We start from the raw sequence: 15,782 nt of genomic DNA, 5'->3' as shown, positions 1-15,782 counted from the left end.
AAGATTTAAACAAATATTTCACTAAAAACATAATAATTTCATTTATATAAATATAAAAATGTTTAAATGTTTACATAAAATAAAAATAATATGATAACAATATGACTTGTGGAATATTTCGTTGTAACAATCTCAATCCAAATCTTGAGTCGATTGTGATTATATTGATGTTGAATTCGTAATATCATTTGAAGCTACAAATTAAAATAATCAACATTAGTTACTACAATTAATATTATATAATAATTTTTATTTGATTAACCATATTATGTAACTGAAAATTGAAGTGATGGCACTTGAATTGCAACAACTAACAAAGCAGATCTCATAGCTTCCATTTGAGTTTGAATCAATTCAAAATTTGACTTATAGTTATTAAATTCATCTTTTTTATTCTTCAAACTCTTTTTTAACTCTATTGTATCTGCACTTGAATTTGCTTTCTTAGGCTTTAGCCCATATCCAAGCCCCGAAATGTATCCTGGTCTAGTACCAAGTACCTCATCCATTATATCATCAATATTCTTAGGTTATGCTCCTTCTTCAGCTGGAGTTGATTGCAACTCCACCATTTTCTCCTAAAAAAAGTCATTCATAAATAAAATAATCCTTAGATGAAAATTATAATTTAATACTTAACTTTGTGAGGTCTTACATATTTTGCTTGTGCCTCAGATGTTGTCCATCCTTTGTCATTTGAATAATGAGTTACCTTGAAGAAATCCATCCTATTCGGTTTTTCATCATCCTTGCACTATGATTTCAAAAATAAAAATTAGACTTTAAAATAAAAATAAACTTTATAATAAATATCAAAAGTGTCAAATTTACCATAGGATTTTTCTTAAACAATAATAGCATTAATGTTGCCAAGGTATTTACAGAGATGAAAGTGAAAATGAACAATATACATTTCAATTCCCAATATCAATGGAGTTACTAATATTGATATGGTTTATGGAATATTTGTTTCTATCTTATGTAAACGCACAACACAGGACTCGCCTCTAAAAATGCTCAAACTACATATCTTTATTTGACCTAGGAAATTTATTTACATCGAGATAAAATGTAGTGAAACTTGATTGGAAAATTCCTCAACAGTTTTTTGAACAAAAGAACACTCCTCTTCCTTCTCTAATGCTTTTCCTGAATTTCTGCACCTATCTTCATGTACTGTTCACAACCAAATATGCACATGCAATCAATCCAAGACTGCCGTCCTTTCTTCTCTTAATTCACTCCTAAATCTTATCTCTTGTATATACTATTCACAAGCTTTATTTCTTCACATTTCCTAATTTGTTTTTCCCTATAATTGGTCGGCCAAGTCAACCCAAAACTTACATGATCTAGAAGGTACCGAGAAATTACTACAATCTCAAACCCAATTTTCGTGCACCAGTTTGTGATCAAATCTATAGTCTACACGAAATTAAACTCAAAATCATTCTACCACAACTACAACCTAAAACTCCCTAAGGCAAATTTATCTCAAATTTGTCATACATTAGCCAAATCCCCACCAAAGGGTTTATTATGTTTCAACAACAGCTAAAAAGCAACGTTTATCCATTCAAAGAGCTATTACATTAGGAAGTGCTCCCTTAAAATTTTCTCTAATGTCATAGTTACGTATCCAAGATTCCTTAAGAATCTCATTTTTGGGTATTTATTTATAGCAAAATTTGGAATGAAAAGTTAGAAACTACCTTTGACATAAAGATGACAGATCAGTTCAACTGAGTCATGCAGATGATCACCACATATCAGACTCGTTCTAGATTTAAAGATCGATTTCCACACAGTTTATCAATATGCCCACATGCAAGAGATTCAAATAGGTTTACAGCGTTTATGAGTATATAATCAACTTGAGGTGGATGTTTACACCATAAGGGAGGCCTAGGTTCATTTACTTTTCAAGGAGAAAGGAATCTGACCTTGAATGATTCGATTGTTCTTTCAGACCGAACTATGCTAGAAGCCCTTTACTATCTAGATCTTCGTTCTTTATTGGCACAATGAACCTAAAATAAAGAAATGAGCAAGAGAATTGTAAAATTTCGTTGATCAGGTTTAGCGTCAAGGAATAGTTCAGGTAATGTACTTGGCATCCAGCAGTTTAGCTAACTGCACTGCATCTTCTTGTCCAGAAACCATAGTAAATTTCGGAAGAAGCTGCTTGATGACTGGGGTGATAATGATGTCGGCACGCTCCTTCTCGAGAAAATCTTTTTTGTATACGCAATGAGGTTCATAATAGAGAGTTAATTGGCCCTGTGGAGAAATGACTAGATACCTGAAACACATAATTCCAAGACCATCGTGGCAAAAACCATACATGTAAGTTTAGTCATAAGAAAATAATATAGCACACCATACGGTACCAATGATTAGTGACGGAGAGTGCAAGTGTTATACTTAAAGTCACATTCGCAAGTTGAAGCTCGGAGAGCCTTACCCATTCTCAGGTCATTGCCATGGAGGACCGAGAATTGGCCCAGGAGTAGCTTGAATTCTGACTTTGGAACCATTGCTTGATTCAACTTCAGACTCCTGACCAGGTTCTAGATATGTGACCTGAAAGATTCTAATGCAATAGTGAACAGAAGTAAAACCATATGCATGGATACATCGAACAGTAGCAGATTCGGTTGAAAATTAGTTTACAGCCAGATGCTCTACAACTAAATAGATTAATAAAATGACAAGTTGTCCTGAATTGTTTACATTTAACACTATCATCAATTTATGATGGTATATTCAATGAACCAAACCATAAAAATGCAGTGGAGCGTGAACCATAAACAGTAACAGATGCCTAGTAGAACCCCTGAAAACTAAATTAACGATTTAACTCACATTTCTGAAAAGAGGATCCAGTAAAGGCTTGGCATTTGGAGAGTGGTTTTAAGGTCCTTAAATGGAAGTGATCATCAAGGTTTTGTGTAATCAGTAGGCAATCAAGTTGAGGAAGATCAGAAAGCTGCACAAAGGAAGTTACACCCCAATTACAACAAACACACTTATTAAACAACAAAGCAAATTATTTATATATATATAACATGGATACAAAAAGAAACCTTGAAATTCTTAATAAATTTCTTGGCAGCATCATAGAGCAATGGAATGTCGAAGTCCAAGTTACCAACCAGAATTGGATCAGCCAAAAGTTTAACCCCACTTACATCCCACAACCAACTATTCCCCTAAAAACCAAAAACTAAACCATGCCAACAACAAAAAAAAAAGGTGAAAATTAACTGAAATTACTAAATCAAAAAGAAAAAGAAACCCACCTCTAGGTAAGTGAGGTTGAATACATCAGTCCCAGAAGAGTTGGACCCAACAACATTCTCTTCATAAACAGCAGCAGAAACCCCCTTATCCCACCTGTGAAACCAACCCAAAACGAAAACATATACATATAAAGACGAAAACATATACATATAAAGACTAAAACATACAGAAAGAATCGTAGGTTTTGGTTTAAAAGTTAATGAATACCTGCAGATTGAGAGCTTTCATCTATCTAAATGGGTTCGAGGAATTGAGGATAGACGAGCGGGTAAGAGAGCGGATACGGGTATGGGGCCTCTGTTTCTCAATGGTTTGCAACACAGAGGAGTGGAATTGCAATGGAACGCCATTCGTTCTTCCTTGATGAGTAAATTTAACATTTTAGGGTTTCCAAAGACCTTCGTAAATTGTAAAAGTGGTGGAGCGATTGAAAGAGTAGGACTGGGGAAAGCAGAATATGAATAAATAAGACTTGTGTTCTCGGAATTGTAGAGTGACGAATTTAAATGAGTAAATTTAATGATTTATTATTTTATGTTTTACTCTTAAAAAAAATTGAACGTGAGATAATTTAATATAAAATAATGTTAATAAAATAAAAAATTAAAAAATATATAAATTGTATAATTTAATAAGGTTGTTAGATTATCTTATTTTTTAACATTAACTGACATAACTTCATGACGTCTTTTAAAATCGTCATATAAAAAAAAAGATAAAAGCAAGTGACAAATAATTGATTTCGTCGTACTAAAATTATTTTTTGTGACAATAATAAAATGTCAATTTTAATGTCTTATAAAATATGACAAATTAAATTGTCACGAATAAAACTTATTAGTGACAAATGTGCAACGCCACTATTTCAAATTCAATCGTCATTATAATAAATCGTCACTAATATATTTTTTCATTGGAGACGATTTTACAACTCATTATTTTATCTAAATGTCATTAAAAGGTTTCCACCAAAGAATTTGATGGGAAGATTTTAGCGCCAATCATATAATGACAAAAATTAATGATCATTTTTAAAATTGTCATAAAAGATATATCATTAATCAATAAATATGACGAAAATAAAAAAAATCACATTATAGTATATTTCGTGACGATATAAATAACGTCATATAGAAATTTTGTCATAAATTGACAAATTTGTTGTAGTGTCTATTTGGCTCTTCAGCACATCCACTTCTTCCCATCTCAGTGAAATCATTAACATCATTGTCACAATTATTTTTTCTAACAAATTGATGATGATTGCATATTAAATGCATCTCGCAACATACCTTCCATGTCATCATCTCTAACAGATCGATGGTAAGAATTAGGAGGATAAGTCTCATAACTCGTGAAAAAAGATCTATGAGATGTAAACTCTCCATGAAATATCCATTTTCTATAGCCCGAACAAAGCCAAAAACAGCATATTCTCTTGGTTTGCATTAACAAAAGCTAAATTTAGAAAAGTTTCGACTTTGTTTCGAAATTCGTCGCTTACCCTTGACAAATTCATCCAACGCTTATCCATTTCGTATTTCTGAAATATCAATTTCTAATGTTAATTGTTAATATTATAGAAAAAGTAATCAACTAAACATAAGCATTACATTTAATTTCTCAATTTATATTATTATTAAATTAGAAATAAAAAAAGGCATTGCGGCTACTATGTACATGGGACCAGGGGTCAATCCCTAAAATACTTTTATGGAGAGTTAAATTTAATTTCTAAATTTTTGAAACATTAAAAATATAATTTAATTTATTGTCATTATTGTTATAGTTGTATATTTAAAAATTATAATTTTAATTCTTAAATTTAAGGTTTTTAAAGGAAATACAAAAATGAAACTCATCTAAGAAAAGCAACTGTTGCACCCAAAAAATATGAACTTCATGTGTAGGTGCAATGAGTTGAAAATGCAATAGAGATATCACACACCAATAGTTAATCCCTAAAGAGGGGAAATAAACAAAGAGAAGATGACCATATAAAACAAAGATAATACATATATAGGGCACATCCCATTCTAATTTAGTGATGCTAATAATAATAACAATAAAACAGTGAAATAAAAATAAAAGTAACCAAATTAGAAACAAAACGGCAGGACCAGAACTTTACCTCATCAGTAGAATCAGACAGAGCTTTCAATAAGGTGTCAAACATGTCATAAATTCACAATTTGTATTGGAGAAACACTAGCATCAGAAACTACACCTAAAGATAACATACAATAAAGAAAACTATCACACCTTCACACAGACAATCTTGTATTTTTTGTACATGAAAATATTTTAGGTAGCATTAGATGTGCTTCCACCAAGAATGCTAAAAATATTACAAAAACACTCAATTAGGACTTTCTTTGGGATGCAGATATTACACACATCCATGTACCAAAAGAATTTGAGAAGGTCCCTTTTTGGCATTCATGTACCAAAATATTAGATATTTATGGAAAAGAATCTTTAAATACTTCAACAGTAATAAAAACTTACTATTTCACACCTGAACTGGTCACAATCGGTAACAATGTCCTGTTTCCCATTGAAAAATAGAAGAGCAATAAATTTCTATTTCACATAATTATCAAGACGCCGACATTTAAATGAGGTAAAACTTACTAACCTTCACAAGCCTATCTAAAAGTTGAGCAGCACTCTGTACATGGACAGCTGGATCAGCGGACAGCTTGCATGAAGCATTAAATATCTGGCTAAAGAATATAACTAAATCTCCCCGTACAACCTGTAGAGCAGAAGAAGGAATTTCATGTCCACTGTTATTCAAGAAAACAAGAAATGATAACAAAAAAAATACTCTACTTTCACCTTTGCAATGTTATATAGAGCTTCACAAGCATAATAACGAACTCCGCTATCTTGGTCAGAAAAATAACTAAGCACCGGTGGCACAAAGATTGCATCAAAAGCAAATTAATCACCAAATTATAACAAAAGTCCATCCTATGCAATGCATATTTCTTTGCAAATTAACAAAGTTGTATGGAGCATGCTTGTGGATGGTAAATCATTTGCTGAGATCGAAATAAATGACATGGTGAGTTCATGAAGAATAATATGCTAAGAACTATCAATTTATATCTTCCTTCATCTCTTAACGAGGTTGTATTTCCAAATACATTTGTTGCCCTGAACTAACAGTGATTAGGATAAGTGTAGTCAAGCCATGTGCTTAGGCACAAAGGCACAGAGCTAACCCCTCCCTCCCAGATATGTAAACTATCAATTTATCTGTAAACTCACTATGAAAAAGCTTGAATAAAGGAGCTGCAGAAGTATTATATAGAGCATGACGCATTTAATAGCCATTTGATGCATGAAAAATCAACAAAGACGAAACCTATTCAAATTCGCACCTTTACAACCCTAACAAATGTGATAAATAAACTGTAGTTTTTAATACGAGACTGGACGAATAATTAAAACATGCCAATAAACAAAACTCTGCATGAAAAAGTAATGCGAAAAGTACATGAAAACTAATAACGTGAGAAATAACATTAATACAATGCGAATCCCGAAACTGTAATGCTTATGTAAAAGTTGTCAGTGAAAGGAGCCGACATTGTTTCATATTATTAGAAATGAACTCCATCCGCATAATTTGCATTGGGTTTATACTGTAAAAGCATACGTGTTGGAAGCAACTTGAATATCTCTTTCGTTTGCCAAACTATTAAGTGAGGTAAATGAGCTGCCAAGAAAGAAAAATTATCTGGATATCAATGTTCTTCCAACAAACAGACAAAACAGAAACATGCTACAATGAATGCAGAGAAAGAACATCACCTTTGGCCAAACAAACGGTGAAAGATATTCCTTCGCCAAACTATTAGTGAGGTCAACAAGCTGCTGGAGAAATAACAATAACCATCAACAAACTATAGAGGTTAACATATTATGAATGACAAATGACCGCAGTAAAACAAATTTCCGCTTGACAGGAAAACACTTGAAGGGATAATTCTGAATCCGAAAGGCACTAGGATCTTAAGGAGACTTAAGGAAAATGACCCGAAGTGCTTTAAAATAATCTTGATATCGAGTTCTTCCAACAAATACCCAAAAAGCAAAACATGCTACAATTTATGCAGAGAAGAAAACACTATGCAATTTAAAAGCAGTCATAATTAAAATGAAATTGATAGCAAGGAATCTGACGTGCTCTTTGTACAGGAGCAGCACCACGGTACAATGGCAGTAGACTTGGGTGTATGTTGACTGTTCCTGAGAAGACAGAATGATGCATTACAACTTCAGAATTAAGATAGCATACCCTTTATCCTTAGTAAGACCATTGTTCTTAATACCAAAAGAGTTTGCAAATGCAAATATTATCCATTCTATTTCTCCTATTGGGTAACTATGCACAGCTGATACCTATAGGCTCGTAGGTAATTAGAACACGCTCGTAGGTACAATGAGACCATGGGCATCGTAGTGAACACGTTTCTTGAACTGGAGCCCCATGCCATTGACTCGCTCTCCTTTAGTGGGTTTCCTCCAGTTTATCCAGTCTGTCCAATTCTTAATATTGCTGGACCTGCTTAATGGAAATCGGAGGGTTCGTGTCTCACTGTGGGTGGAATTCCATATTGGACAGCATATGGCATGGTGTTCCTATCGCGACATGACCAGTATATGCGGAGCAACAAATAAATGCATTTGAGTTAGTGAAAGAGCTAGGATTGAGTGTGGAGATCAGGTTGGATTATAGGGATGACTGTGATTTGTTGGCGTCCGACGAGTTTGAAAGAGTGCTGAGGCGTTTGATGGACGATGAAGATGAAGTGAAGGCAATGGCAAAGGAAATGAAGATCAAGAATAGGATGGCACTGATGGAAAATGGTTCCTCATATAAATCTATAGAATCTTTAATTCAGGAAATCAACAATAGAATACAAGGTTTCAACTGAAATACTGAACAATTTAGTTCCATATTACGAAAATCGCTGAGTGCGAAGGAGAAGAGAGACATACCTGTTGTTGACCGGAAACAAGCAACGGCGGCGTGACGCTACGCTTCTGATGATGGTTGCCCGGGGGTGACTTCACTGTGATTGATGGGCGTTGGAGCACAAAATTAGGAAATTCTGAATGAAACAATTAGGGATTTGGAACTAGATGGGTTAAAGGATTGGATAATCACGACTGTTTATAATACAAACGCTACTAAGGTACATGACTATTGCGGCATTTATTACAAAAAAAAAGCCACTAAATTACACGATTATTGTAGCATTTATTATAAAAACGCCACTAAAGTACAAGTCTATAGACAAACGCCGCTAAAAATGCTGCTATACACCAAATATCACTTTTATTTTAAGTATATCATATTTTGGTCAGCCATTGTGAAAAAATACATTTTACTCATTGCGGCGTTTGTATAAAAACGCCGCTAAAGTACTATTCTATTGCGGCATTTATTTAAAAAACACCATTATAGATGAACCCTATTACGGCTTTTGTATAGAAATGTCACTAAATTACTACTCTATTGTGGCGTTTGTTAAAAAATGTCACTATATACTAACCCCATTACAACATTTGTATAACAATGCCGCTAAAGTACTACTCTGTTTGTGACGTTTATTGAAAACGCCACTATAGATTAACCTTATTATGACGTTTGTATAAAAACACTACTAAATTTACCATTTTGTGCCGTTTGGAATGGAAACTCCGCTATATATTTAAAGTTAGTGGCGTTTACTCTCAAAACGCTGCTAAAAACGCAGTTGTAGAACAATTTTGATGTAGTGATCTAACCCATATAACACAATTCAAGTTCAAAACATATTATCCACTTCTTCCACGAAATTCCTTGAAAGAGTATTTTTTAACAATGATTGTCAATTGGATTTAATCTTGTCCGAACTTGGATTTAGTTTTCACATCGATAAGGAATTCATAGGTGCCAACTTTACTCACAATTGTATCACCACGAGCAAATATTATATCCAACACCATCTCAATCAGCAATGACAATATTATTTATTTCGTTGTTAATCCATGTGACAAATTGAACTCTCTTATTCTTAAATTCATTATACTTGCAAAATTAAATGCTTTTCTACTTTCTAAAATTATTATACTCACGATTGTTTTGTTCAACACGAAATCTTCTACTTGAATCAATCAAGAAATTAAATTTTCACAGTAACACTGTCATTTGACAGAGAGGAGAGAGAAACAAATGTATCATCTAAAATTATTAAACCTTACATAATATAAAACTTCACAATCTTTTTTTATCGTTCCATTACAATAAAAGAGTCCTTTTTAATTTTTATAGATCCACATTCATTGAAAATTTGTACCCTTTTGAATCCAAAGTACCTAATGAAAATCAATTTCCTTCTCTAGTTTTGTCCGTCTCGAATTTAGTGTTGAGATATAACAACAAAATTTTATAATTCAAAGATGCTATTATCAATATCGAAACAAATATAACATTTAAATTTAATATAATATTTATAATGTCGTGATACTAATTAGTTTTAATTTAAACAACTCTCTTATCATATATAATATACATACATATTTTTTTCATATTCTTTTTAGCTAGTGTAACTAAGATTAGTAATGTTATTTAACAAATCAAATATCATCTAAAATTTTATAATATATTTAAAATGTTATTTTTTTAAAGAATATATTTTTAGGGCAAAATATTGATGATGGGATAAAAGAGTCAAGTAATTGGTGAAAAGAAAGAATTTATGGATAATATTGTCGGATGACCTAATTGATAAATGCAAAGTTGAAGGACTATATTGTAAAAAGGGATATTTATTTTCAAAAAGAGGAGCTAAATCAATGTAAGTAATGCATAGTAGTTGAGAAGCATGTGATTCAAATTTAATAAAAAAATGAACTTAAAACGAATGAGGAAGTGAAAAAACAAGAAAATTATGATCAAATAGTAAAAAGTTCAAATTACTTAACTAAGGATCAAAACAACATTATTTTAAGTTTTTAGTTTTCCGGTTATTAGAACTTTAAAGATTCAAAATTTGAACAAAAAATTTAAACTTAACTCGAACTCAAAATTCGAACAGAAAATTTAAATGTAACTCGAACTCAAGCCATTATATAAAAGTTTTAAGTTGAATTGAATAACCTAAAATTTGAAAAAGTTAAAAATTTCCTATTCTAGTCAAATTTTGATCATCGTTATAATTGCACTCCTTTTTCTTTATTTTTGTTTTATTTGGAAAAACCTCAATTGCCTTTAACAAGTCCAAGGCAACACCATCAAGTCGAGTCAAAAGCAATTCTTTAGTAGACAAAGAGTGGAATGATAGGGTATTGAGCTTGTTCTCATGTGGAGAGAATCAACCTCCATGTGCAGATGCCCAATTCTACCAATCGCCATTGTCACAAATGTATTTCACATTATACAAATCCTTTTTATACTTCTTTCCTTTGATGCCTTCTTTTTTAATAATAAAAGCTTTTTATACTTCTTTTTTCTCAACTTTCTGTCTCACAAATCATTCCCCTTTTGATAATAAAGCTTAGATACTGAGCAATAATTTGTGCCACAACTTTCCCTCCCACTATAATCATATATCATGGTTAAAAGTTTGGGGATTTTGCTAACAAAACACAATTAATTTGCCTTTCTTTGCCCATTTCTCATTTCTTGCACAACAGCAAATAGAACAAGATTGTAATACAAAGCCTAGTGACGTGTTTCTCTTTACTTTCTGATACAAGGGTTTGAATAGGCAGTTAGCAAAGCACCACTGCTTTCTTCCTCATCTAATCCATTGAATGAAATCTCTGTAATTTCACTTGAACTTGGTGAAGTAGGCTGAGGTGGACCAAACATAGATCTGTCTTCCACTGTCAAATCAATACAATTTGGCATCTTCTTCACTGCTTGTTTTTTAGCTTTACTTTTCCTATGAAACACTCGAAAAACTGACCAATCTCCAACCAATTCCGTCTGCAGATATGGAAAAATTCATACATAAATAATGATTCTAATGAAAAACAACTCTGATAATTGCAAGTTAGTACATTTGTAGATTATGTTCACCTGAGTTGAATTTGGATCAAAAGTTGCCAGGGAGCGGACGAGGCGATACTGATGCAAGAACCATCGAGTGTTGGTGTTATTAGAACGTTTCCTTTGACAGAAAACCAAAGCTTTTTTCAAACCAACAACTTGATTGGTTCCAGACGCTAGAATTGATTTCTCTTTGCCTATGGGCTTCCAGTAGCCACACCCAGCAACTCTCTTGCGTTTCTTGTTGCTTTCATCGCCATATCTGCTGCTAAAGAAATACCTCTTTTCATTCAACTCACCTGAAAGTGAAAACCCACAAATATTAACACACTTTATAAATCAAACTTCAACATATATCGTTAATGGAAACTGACCTGGCAAGCTCCAAGGATCAGTTTGGAGAACGTCCAAGTCAGAAATGATGGAAGCAGGTAAGGGTAAACTCAAGGCCTTTCTCTTCAAGTAATGAACCACGAGCTCTTCATCTGTAGGGTGGAATCTGAAGCCAATTGGCATCTTGATCCCTCCATTTACAACAAAGTTTTGAGTTCCCATGCTGATTAACAATCAAGCGAAGCAAACCATGTGGATTTGGAGAGAGAATAAAGCACAAGGCAAAGGGAAGACTTTTGTGGCTTTTCTTTTATGGGGGTTTGCAGGGAGAAAGAAGATGTGGGGATTGCATTTATATGGATAGAGTAGTTGAACGCAATTAGGAATTGACATAATAACAAAATTACCCTTACCCTCAACATTTGCATATATAATCATTTTGATCTTTAATTTTTTTTAACATTTTAATCTTTAATGTTTTATTTTTTACTCAAAATATTATATGTTAAAAGAAAATCGTTAATTAACTAACGGTCATCATATATTATTAGCATAATATTTTGATATGTACTTAATTACTAGTGTAATATATATCACATCATCCAAATACAGGGTCGACCCAGGACATGTGTCACATGGGCCTGGGCACAAGGCATCATATTTGAGGGGCATCATTCTAATATTTTGTCTTCCCAGTTATTACCTCTTTTGCTTCTACCAGACACGACAACGCCCATTTTGCTTGTAAAATTGAATCCGAGATTGAGTTGTTTCTAGTTTCCGGTTGTTCGAGATCCTTCGCACTATTCTCTGATTTACTTCGTGTTTGGATGCGTTTATGCTTTTCCGGTTCTCCCAGGTCAGCTTTCTATAATTTATGTAGTGAGACAAATTTTTTCGGTCTACCTGGTTGATCTATCCAGTCCTCTTCGAAATTCCCTCCTTTGTCTACTATATAATTCCCATTATTTATGGATTTTAAAGATATTACGGGTTTTGTTGAATTGATTAGATACCTTATTGTATGATCGGGATTTTTTTTATATGAGTTTTGTTTAAATCAGGGGTTTATTTTTAAATGTTCAATATAAATTTCCTGTTTGGTCTTATTGTCTTAGCATTGAATTGAAGCGATTAGGTGTTTCTTTTTAGTTGTCCTTGTTGATTTTGATATTAATGAATTTTTGGCACTCCATTATCAAAATACTTTAAAGGAATCTGGAATGTGCCTCAATATTTTTTACTTTGGGCCTGTTTGTCCAAAGAATCATGTTCGCTTTGAAGATTTTGGAAATTGTATTAGTTTGTTCTTGCCTAATGGTTTTAAGTTAGCCATTTGGTTCGATCGGGTGGGGCTTAAACCAGTTCTTGTTTTTGGAAAATGAAATGCAGTAGTCCGTATACCATTTGATTTTATTTTTTGAAACGAGGCTTGACTAGTGAGTGCAGAATTTTAACATGCAACAAATTATAGTTATGGAACCCAATTATTGTTCAACCAACCGGACCCAAAGATTAAACGGATTAGATTGAACGGATAAGCAATTCTAAGCATCGAAAGTCAATTTTTACAGTCTTGATTATCGTAAAATAATAGAGGTTTTTGCTTCAAAAAATACACGAAGGCATCATTTTAGGTGATATTTGTAGCATTGTAGGCTTTGGTTTGTATTAACATTGATATTGTTTGACGATAATTTTTATTACATTTTTGTTTTAAAATAATTTATATTTTGTCTATTATACGTTACAAGTATAGGGGCATAAAATTATTATCTCGCCCATGACATTAAAACTCATTGGACCAGCCCTGTCCAAATAGATGATATAACATGTGTTGTGTAACCTAAATGATAATGTGACAAGTTTCACATCACTAATATAATAATATGACATATTTCACATCATTCAAGATGATGATATGTCATATTCTACATCACTTAAAGTGATAATGTGATAGGGTATTGTTAATAATTAATCACGTGTGAAAATATTACATCAATAATTTGTGTTGACCGTTAGTTAATTAACAATTTCCTTCTAGCATTGTATATGATAAAAAAATGAAACATTAAATTAAAATACTCCAAAAAAAATAATAAAAAGCTGAAATGGTTATTTATACAGATATTATGGAGTAATTTTGGTATTATGCCATTGGGCAATAGCTAAATTTGAAACGACTCCTCTAAATTCTCTGACCGGGGAAGTCGGGACTCCTTCGTTGACTAAAACATCGGATTGGCCATTGCTTTGTGTTGACGGGTCGTTTCTCTTACATAAACAAACGTGTAGGAAAACTTCCAACGTTTTACTGTTTTTGGTCAACGACATTTTCTTCCGTACAGTGAGCCCCACGTGTTCCACGTTGTCGCTGATTTTCAACTCCCCACTTATTCCATCATTTCCATGAACCTTAAAACGATCGAACGGTCCGAAATAATTTTTCGATAATACATGCTCTCTATCATTATTCTTCTCGTTGTACGAACTTCCATAAAACTAAAATAAGGTTCAGTACATAAGAATTTTACTCAAATAATATCATGAAAAAGTATTTATTAAATCAGATCCATTTTTAATTAATTTTTAAAGTAATGAACACTTGGTTCCCACCTATAATGAACATTACATTGATATATGGCATGTGATTATGCCTCTGATATATTTTGAAATAGTTGAGTGGCATCCGAATTAGGGATGTAAAAGCATGTAATCGTTCATGTTTCAGTCGTATCTTGTCAGTTCGGATAAAATCGGATACAAGTCAAGTCATGTAAATTTGATGTTTTGAATCGGATCAGGTCAGGTCCGGTCAAATCAGGTCGGGTCATTTTTAGGTTGATTTGACACCAAGTACAGTTCGGGTTACTTTCAGTTCGAATCGATGTCAGTTCAGGTCCGGAGCAGATAAAGACCAGGTTAATTCAGGTTCAGATCGACTTCAGGTGGATCTCGTTCAGATCGGGTGAAATCATTGGCAGATAAAATTCAGGTCGGATCTTTATCAGATACAAATTGAGTTCAAATCGGGTCAATTTTTATTTTCGTCTTTCATGAACGTTTAATTGAATTTGTAATTGTATATGATTTAGAGTAAATTACTAAGAATATAAATAATCATAGATCAATTTTATGGAAAATATAAAATTAAGGACTAAATTGAACAATTATTAAATTACAAGTAAAAATTTAAATAAATTAAACAACATGCATTGATGAGGGACCAAATCAAAATAATTTTAAAATGTGAGGTTGAAATTAATATAAAATTACTAAATTATACCTATTTAAAAAGTTATGGGCCAATTAAAAATATAAATAAGTAATAAGTATGGGTTAATTTTAGATGCAAATATAATTTTAAGGACTAAATTGAACAAATATGAAGTTACAAATAAAAATTTAAATAAATTAAACAACACAAAGGGATCAAATCAAAATAATTATAAAATGTGAAGAAAATTTGTAAAATAGACTAAAGTATATTAGTAACTATAAAAGTATTTTAATAAAAATTTGTTAAATATAGTTTAAATATAAAGTATATAAGTGTCTATAAAAACTATAAATTATATATATATATATATATAATATAAAGTATAAGTATGTTATATATATAAAGTATAATTATAAGACTAAAGTATATAAGCATATAATATAAAGTATATAAGTATATAATATAAAATATAAAAGTATTAAATATAAAGTATATACATGTATATAATAATATAAAGTATATAAGTATTAAAATATAAAGTATAATTATAAAGACTAAAGTATATTAGTATATAATAAAAAGTATTTAAGTATATAAAGTATATATAAATATTCTTTATAAAGACTATATATTATATTATATATATACATAAAGAATATAAACTATATATACATATAATATATATATATATATATATATATATATATATATATAAAGTATAATTATAAAGACTAAAAAATATAAGCATATAATATAAAGTATATAAGTATATAATATAAAATATAAAACTATTAAATATAAAGTATATATATGTATATAATAATATAAAGTATATAAGTATTAAATATAAAGTATAATTATAAAGACTAAAGT

At 31.6% G+C, this 15,782-nt stretch overlaps 1 protein-coding gene and 1 pseudogene across 1 annotated transcript; both read right to left on the bottom strand.

Moving 5' to 3' along the window:
• Positions 1–1,047: 1,047 nt before the first annotated feature.
• Positions 1,048–7,634, bottom strand: LOC120187720 (annotated as a pseudogene).
• Positions 7,635–10,947: 3,313 nt separating this feature from the next.
• On the bottom strand, positions 10,948–11,985 carry LOC120187522 (NAC domain-containing protein 83-like). Its single transcript, XM_039191230.1, has 3 exons — positions 11,731–11,985; positions 11,383–11,655; positions 10,948–11,295 (listed from the first exon to the last, which is right to left on the bottom strand). Exons 1-3 carry the CDS (start codon positions 11,909–11,911, stop codon positions 11,045–11,047), a joined length of 705 nt encoding a protein of 234 aa, XP_039047161.1. The 5' UTR covers positions 11,912–11,985; the 3' UTR covers positions 10,948–11,044.
• Positions 11,986–15,782: the final 3,797 nt, after the last annotated feature.

Source organism: Hibiscus syriacus, unplaced genomic scaffold (genome assembly GCF_006381635.1).
Source record: "Hibiscus syriacus cultivar Baekdansim isolate YM2019G1 unplaced genomic scaffold, ASM638163v2 tig00113725_pilon, whole genome shotgun sequence".
NCBI classification, from domain to species: Eukaryota; Viridiplantae; Streptophyta; class Magnoliopsida; order Malvales; family Malvaceae; genus Hibiscus; species Hibiscus syriacus.
Note: the sequence above shows the minus strand (reverse complement) of the source record. Positions and strands in the feature narration are given on the sequence as shown.

What these genes read in the sequence shown, in the direction of transcription:
- LOC120187522 (XM_039191230.1), bottom strand. Translation starts at nt 11,911, where the DNA reads ATGGGAACTCAAAACTTTGTTGTAAATGGAGGGATCAAGATGCCAATT. An exon ending in TGATCCTTGGAGCTTGCCAG is followed by an intron (nt 11,656 to 11,730) that starts GTCAGTTTCCAT and finishes TTTCACTTTCAG; the next exon opens with GTGAGTTGAATGAAAAGAGG. An exon ending in TCCAAATTCAACTCAGGTGA is followed by an intron (nt 11,296 to 11,382) that starts ACATAATCTACA and finishes TTCCATATCTGC; the next exon opens with AGACGGAATTGGTTGGAGAT.